Below are 8,223 nucleotides of genomic sequence, written 5' to 3' on the forward strand. Positions count from 1 at the left end.
CTTCTTGGAATTACCTGTACTGAATCTAGCCAGAATTTTGTTTATGCAAGTGGATTGCGATAAACCCAACATCCTTCTCTTGTGATCTCTCACAAGTTTTATGCCAATGATGTAACTAGCTTCACCAAGATCTTTCATTGAGAATGTCGTAGACAACCACATTTCCACATATGAAAGCATGCCCACATCATTTTCAATGAACAATATATATAGGACCAAAAAGCAAATGACATTCGCATTAAATTTCTTGTAAATAAATGGTTGATCAATGTTTTGCTCAAACCCAAACGATTTGACTGTTTGGTCAAAACAGATGTTTCAATTTCTAGAAGCCAGCTTGATACCATTGATGGATCTTAATAATTTACACACTTTGGTTTCTTCTCCTGGAGAAGAAAAACCCTCCGACTGATGCGTTATATTCATCAAAATATTCATTGAAGAAGACTTGTAAATCCATCTATCAGATCTCATAATCGTAGTGTAAAACAATTGACAATAAAATCTGAATAGATTTGATCATCGTCACTGGTGAAAAGGTCTCATAATAATCCACCCCTTCCTTCTGGGTGTAATATTTAGCAACCCGTCTCACTTTGATTTCCCATGCTACTATACTGCTATCACATGTTTAGTACAATGCCACACTTATACAGGGGGATGATTCCACACTAATGCTATTGGATCTTCAATTATTTCTTTTGCATGTCATCAACGTTCCATTGTTTTCAAGATTATCTTAGAAGGAAGAGAAGTACAGTAAGCACGATGCATGTAACCAGGAAAGAAGAAGAAAATTGCGTTAGTTAACAAAAGAAATGGAACCACACACATGCATCAATTATCTACAACACTGATGTACATTGTCACTATCCTAATTGGCTATTCAACTGAACCAACAATTTACATCAAATAGAATCTAATCACAGGTAAGAGATTTTCTTCAAGGAAATCTATGGGGCCTGTTGCCATAGTGTATTCTCTGAATATATATGGCTTATAAACTGCAACCATAAACTTCCTAGGATTCAGTCACAGGATCATGCAGAACCAAGCTGTACATGGATTTGGCTACCCCCAGGCTCACCAGGAACGGTACCTTCTCTCCTCCATTTCTCTCTAACTTTGTATGATTCATCCCACAAACCCGCTGCGGCATAAACATTAGAAAGTGTAATGTAGGTTGAAGAAACTTGTTGTTTCTTCTCTAGCATCTTCTCAGCCACCCTGCTCCCCATTTCCACATCTCCATGCAACCTGCAAGCCCCCAGAAATGCACCCCAGATTGTTTCACTAGATGAATCATCACTAATGTCTTCATCCTCAATTTCCTCCAACAAACTCCTAGCTTCAGTGAGCCTTCCAGCTCTTCCCAACAAATCAATCACACAAGTATAATGATCAGCTCTTGGGAGGATCCCATATTTTTCCCTCATTAGTTTGAAGTATCTCATCCCTTCCTCAACAAAACCACAATGGCTGCATGCCGTCAAAACTGAAACAAATGTGACTTCATTCGGTTTCACACCTGTTTCCAACATTTGCTGGAAAATCTCAAGGGCCTGAGAACCAATACCATGAATGGCATAGCCAGTTATTATCGATGTCCATGTGATTACATTCTTTTCCAACATCCGGTCAAATACTCTTTGTGCATAGTTCAAACTACCAGACTTCGAGTACATGTTGATCAGAGCTGTCCCAACAACCACATTGTTGATATCAATATTGACTCGGGACCGAATCAATTTTACATGTATTTGTTTTCCCAGCCCCAATGCTGACAAGAGAGTACATGCTTCAAGAGCTGTGGCAAAAGTGAAGCAGTTACCTTCTATCATAAGTCCATCTTCATTGTTGTACATCTTAGTTAATAGAGTTAGTCCTTGATGAGGCAACCCATGCTGCACATATCCTGAAATCATTGTTGTCCATGAAATTAGATCTCTCTCAGGCATTTCTCCAAAACACCCCCTAGCATCTTCTAGCAAACCAGCATTTATATAACCTGTGATCATTGCATTCCAATGAGAAATATGCTGGGCAGGGTGAAACCAATAAAAAACTTGTCGAGCTTCTCTGACACTTGAGCACTTGCAGTACATGTCAATTAAAGCACTTCCAACAATGGCAACATCTTCCTCATCTGAAACCCAATTCGGGTGGGAACCAATGAAAGTAATGACAAGACCATGCACCTGCTTTCCAACTCTAAGCAACGAGAGATTTGCGCATGCAGTGAGGACGGAGACAACCACACTATGATCAGTTGCCGCAATTTCAATGAAATTACTGTCCTGAACAGCTTGCATTATTGCTTCATAGTATCTGCAATTGAAGACATATCCTTTGATCATTATAAGCCTTGAAATTACATTTTCTTCTATTCCACTTAGAGCCTTCTTAGAGCAAGAGATCTCACCACATCGAAAGTACATATTACAGAGTGTATCAGCGCATTCTGACTCAAAACCAACAGTAAGAAGATAACCATGAACTTGCATGCCAAAATCCAAATCATTAATTCCCGCACAAGCTGCCAATGCTGTCGACACTGCAAACTCATCCGGTATTTGGCATTCCAGACATTTCATCTGATAGAACAAATGCAAACCAAGACCTTCCATTCCATTTTGAACATAGCCCGCAATCATAGCATTCCAAGAGATTGAATTTCTTTGCGGCATTTCGTCGAATAATTTAAGAGAGCACTCGATAACGCCACATTTCGCATACATATCCAAGAAAGACGTTTCAACGACGACATTAGGTAGAAACCCCGATTTTATCACACGGGCATGAACGGATTTGCCCAATTGGAGGTAGTGCCCAGCAGAAGACCCACATGCTCGAGCGACGAGGGAATAGACGAAATGATTGGATTGATTTGGAGAGAATTGAAAGTTCATTTGAGAGAAGAGTTGGAGAGCTTTGTGGGGATTGCCAGCTCGAGTGTAGGCAGAAATAATGGAGGTCCATAGCACAATATCTTTGGAAGGAACCTGGTCGAACAACTGGTGGGCGTGTGATAATGCGTTCGGAGATTGACAAGAAGCGTACGCGTTGAGAAGCCGGGTTGCAACTATCGGGTTCGTTTCAAGGCCGAGCTTGATGAACCGGCTGTGAGAATTCATTCATGCTCTCTCTCTCTAACGTTTCTCACTAATTCAATGTATTCACATTCAGAGAAACAGCAATCAATGCGATTTGGTGATGGGAATTAGGAACCGTTGATCTTTGACTTCTTTGTAAAGGCATCGGAATTAAAGGTTTTTTAAGTGGTTTTAGCACAAATATTTCCTGCAAATGTAATTTGTTTAGTGACAAAATAAAACTTTGAAAAATCCAGCCTATGGAAGAGTGCGTAGTAGTGATCATGGTTTGAGGGATTGGTGGAATCGCCCGATCTATATTGATATTGGTGGTCCCCAATCCCGATCTAAGAGTGATCACGTAGTGGATCGATACAAGCCAAATGTAAGAAGGTAAAAATATAGCCTATTTTTTAAATGGAAACCAGGGGTAAATCTGTCTGATCTAAACCAGTACTGTATTTGATACCGATTCCTAAAACCATGGTAGTGATTGGAGTACCATATCTGTAGACATACACAAGGAGTTATTTAGAAGGAGAGGGTTTTGCTGCTAGGCTACGTGGCCCGTATGCCAACACAGTGACCAATGGAAACATGCACACGAGCATCAAGGGGAGGGGCAGGTGGTCATTTCACTGCCCCATGTGAAAAGGGCATAGAGGGTGCTGTCGGGCAACATTCAATATTTATTCATTCAAATGTGTAGAGCAGGTGGAATCAGACTTACAAAGTCCTGAATCCGCTAGGTGGAAGTTGGCCAAACTATCCTACATGTCTCGGATAGGGCCTTTCGGGGCAAAGAATCAACTAAACTGTTACAAACTCTAGGAATGTCTTAAAGATGCAAGTCTGAAAGTGGGTTACAAGATAATTAACCAATATCATTTAAAATAGGCTGAGTGATGGATGGAGCCAAGATCTTGTTGGTGCTAAGCAAAGAGACCATATCCATGTTTTTTTTTTTTTAGTTTGGAGACAGGAGGGGTATCCGACTTTAGGCCGACTAAATCTCCCCTAGGCTCGTACATATCCATGTTGTTTGATTCCAAGTAGACCACTGCGGATTGCCATGCCTTCTCCAATCTGGATGTTTGCAAGTATTACTGGTTGGGTGATTGTTGAGTAGAATTTCCCTTCCACTATAATAAAAAGGGCTTATAATTGAGGTTTTTCCTACAGTAAAAGGTCCAAAAATCTACAACAATAGCCTATAGCTACGGATTACCTGCGGTTTCTATCTGTAACTACAAGTGTGTTTTATTGTAGTGTTCACACGAAAAAGAGAGCCTAGACCTCCAATTGTTAGGCTCCTACCTAGCGCTGCAACACAATTGAGTTTCATGTAACCTCTTGGAGGGGTTTTCCATGAGTGCTCAAGAATACTGCCAACCGTTTGGTTTGCTTGATTATGAGTTCAAAATGGAATTGCGGTCTGAATAAATTCAGATGTAGCTTTAATATCACACGCCCACTTATTAAAATGATTAGTTATTCTATGGAGTTTTTCCAGCACTTTTATTTCCCCACCATTTTTCACGAACTATTTGCTAGCACTCCAAGGAGCAACACACGGAGATGGTTCTCCCTCCAATTCGCTGCCCGCTCCAATTCCTCACATAGGCTAGGAGCCGAAATGACCACCCTAATCCCTGCCTGAACACACTGCCCAAGATGGGGTAGGTGGTCATTTCCGCTCTTATGTAAGGAATTGGAGGAAACTAGAGCGTGTAAGGGTATTTATGTAATATCCCTTTATATGTTCTCATATAATCCTACTTGTATTAATGCCCAGGCTGTGAGGGGCAATCTAGTAATTAGCCCATCTGACCTAAACCCTAGTTTTTCTATATATACTAGCTGGAGGCAGCAGTCTGGGTATTCCAAACTAGATACTCAGGGTGTAATGCTTTAAGCAACCTTGTGCTTAAAACCCTAACCCTAACAATCTTAAAGCATTATGATTTTTATTTCTCTGTGATCTAGATCGACTTTGGATTTCGGATCAACATTCGGCTTTGGTGATTGATCGTTTTTATTTTTGAGAGATCAACGTTAGTACATCTCACTTTTGGTTTGTTGATCGATTTGCGTGATCGGCTTCGGCTTTGATTTATCATTCACAAGTGACAGATGATCGATTTGGTCTCAGATTCATTGTTATGATCGTGCATTTGATCATGCGGGTTTGATCGATTTGTGTTTTCTTAGCCTGTGCTTTGAAAATCGGACCTGCAGAAGGTAATAAGAGTTTTGTATTCTCAAAACTTTTGATCGATTGATTTTATTTTAATAAAAAAAAAAAAAAACCAAAAAGGTGGGAAAGCATTAATTGCTCTGGAAAGAGTTTTGTCATTATTCAAAGTTCATTAATTTCATTCACAGTCCACTTCTCTCCTTGATTTGATTAATTATTAAAAAAAAAAAAAAAAAAGGAAAGGAGAAAGGGACAAAAGGAGACTTTGGATGAATGTTTCCGAATGCTTTTCACAAAGCACTGATTGTTTAAAAAAAAAAAAAAAGGAGCCAAGAAGGGAAAGTGCAATTCTTTGACTTCGGTTATCACAATCGTACAAAGGGAGAGTACAGTTTTTTGCTTCGGTTATTATAACCGTACGGCATCATCAGTGATCAACACTTGTATCGACCAACATTAGTGTGCACGTTGTGAGCGTCGACACCACTGCAACTCCGCAATCTTTTTCTCCGTCATCTAAATCCAGGGTTCTCCATCTCAGGTGTGACTGTTCCTTGAGCATTTATTTATTTTTATTTTATTTATTTGAACTTTTGTTTGGGCATATAAACAAATCACTTAATATGGAGAAACACGCTGTTCCAATTGAGATGATCAAATTGGAAAGTTTTAGTGGCTCTGAGTTCAGTTCTTGGAAAAGGAAGACTCAGTTTGGACTGAAGTACCTTAATATTTTCTACACTGTAGTAAATACTTTTTCGATTGTACGGACCTATGAAGCCCAATGGATAAGTGATGAGGACTTTTGCAAATACTACCTATTGAACTCTGTCGGATAGGTGGCAGAGACCTATAGTAAATATGAGTCTGCAAAAGAGATTTGGGAAAACCTAGAAGCCCAATTCAAAAAGGAGGAGGACCTATCAAAAACTCACTTGGTTGACAAGTTTATGGACTTCAAGTTTCAAGAAGATAAGGAGATACTTCCACAAGTAACAGACTTTGAGAACTTGAGAACAAAATTGAACCAAGAAAACATCCCCGTTGTTGATGCATTCTTAGTGGGTGCAATTATCTTTAAGTTACCCTCTACCTGGCATTCCTTTAAAACTGAGATGCACAGAAAGAAAACACAAGTGGGGCTGGATGATCTCAAACGGTTCATTAGAATCGAAGATGAGAACAGAGCCAGGAATAACTTGGAGATGGTGAAACAACAACAGGCATCTGCCAATTTGGTTTCACAACCCAAGAAATATCCTAGGCAGTCCAAGCCACCTAAGAAAGAACCCCAACAGTTGGAGGCCAAAAGCCTAATTTTAAAAAGAGGGGCAAGTGCCAATCGTGGAAAGTGGGGTCACTATGCATCCGAGTGTAGGGGTCCTAAGAAAGGGAGCACGACACACCACGGAAGGAAGTTCATATCTTGGTGGACAAGATCGAGCCTACTAACTTTGTTGCCATGATTGGCAAGGGTAAGGGGTTGGCAGATACATCTTGATTGGTGGTTAGACTCGGAGCGACTTGTCATGTTTGCAATAGCAAGGACCTGCTCACCGATGTTGTTCAAGTAGCGAGACATCCTTGTTGCAAATGGAGCGTCGTGGAAGTGGCTCAACAAGGGACAAGAACCTGGTTCTCTCATCGGTAAAATATTAACTTTGAAAAATGTTAAAATCTTTCCTGGTTTTGAAAAGAATTTAATTTCCATTGGAATTTTGCTTGATGCTGGTATGTCTATTACTTTTAGTAGTGGTAGAGTAACATTGTCTGTTAACTCCTTTTATTTTGGATGTGCTTATAATTTGAATGGTATGTTTAGGTTGAGTTTAGCTAATGAGACAATAAACCAGGTTAACCATAATTTACTTGATCCCAAAATACTACATTGTAGGTTAGGACATGTGAACTATAGGAAAATGCTCAAACTAGCTAAAACTCATAATTTACCATTAGACACTTCAATTAGATTTAACAGGATGTGAAGTGTGTGCTCAAACTAAAATAACTAGAAAACCGTTGGACCGATTTCTAGGAGCACTCAACTTCTTGAACTTATACATTCGACATTTGTGACTTTAAAAGCTACACAACTAGAGGAGGTCGGAAGTATTTGATAACATTTATAGACGATTTTTCTAGATATTGTCATTTATACGTTAAAATCTAAAGATGAAGCTTTTGAAAAATTTAAAATTTTCAAGAATAGGGTAGAAAATCAGTTGAACTTGAAAATTAAAAGATTTAGAAGTGATAGGGAGGAGAATACAAATTGTGAGTTCAAGGAATTCTATGCCTCTGGGCATAATCCTTGAAACTCTCGCTCCTTACTCACCTCAATCAAATGGCATAGTGAAAGAAAGAACGGACGTTAACAGAGATGTTAAACTCCATGTTATTGACATGGTATGCCCTCTTGCTATTGGGGAGAAGCAGTGTTGATCGCAAATCACATTCTAAATAGACTACCACATTCAAAACCGACTTCTACACCTTATGAACTATGGCATAATCATCCCTGTAGATATGACACTCTTAAGGTTTGGGGCTGTGTAGCTTATGTTAGGATACAAGACCCTAGGAGACCTAAGGTGGGAACTAGAACAAACACTTGTGTATATCTTGGTTGTGCAGAAGACAGGTCTTTGCAGACCGGTTTTTGGATCTATCAACCAATGTGGTGATAGAATCTAGGGATGCTATATTCTTTGAGGATAAATTCCTTAGAGATAAAGGCCTAACCTTGCCTGGTTTGGTAAGTGGTTCGAGAATCACCTTTGGAATCGAACCAATTGTTTCGACACTACTCCCACAATGCTCCTTGAATCGGAATCTAGAAGAGTATCTACTAGAGATCGAGTACCCAAGAATTTTGGTGAGGATTTTGTGACCTACCATTTAGAGGCTGATCCATCCACCTATAAGGAAGCGATG

General features: G+C 39.6%; 1 protein-coding gene across 1 annotated transcript; it reads right to left on the reverse strand.

The window, feature by feature from the left end:
• Positions 1-1,040: 1,040 nt before the first annotated feature.
• On the reverse strand, positions 1,041-3,134 carry LOC122668375 (putative pentatricopeptide repeat-containing protein At2g01510). Its single transcript, XM_043864954.1, has one exon. It carries the CDS (start codon positions 3,132-3,134, stop codon positions 1,041-1,043), a length of 2,094 nt encoding a protein of 697 aa, XP_043720889.1.
• Between the last annotated feature and the right edge of the window lie 5,089 nt (positions 3,135-8,223).

The sequence above is a fragment of the Telopea speciosissima genome, chromosome 7 (genome assembly GCF_018873765.1).
Source record: "Telopea speciosissima isolate NSW1024214 ecotype Mountain lineage chromosome 7, Tspe_v1, whole genome shotgun sequence".
In the NCBI taxonomy this organism is placed as follows: domain Eukaryota; kingdom Viridiplantae; phylum Streptophyta; class Magnoliopsida; order Proteales; family Proteaceae; genus Telopea; species Telopea speciosissima.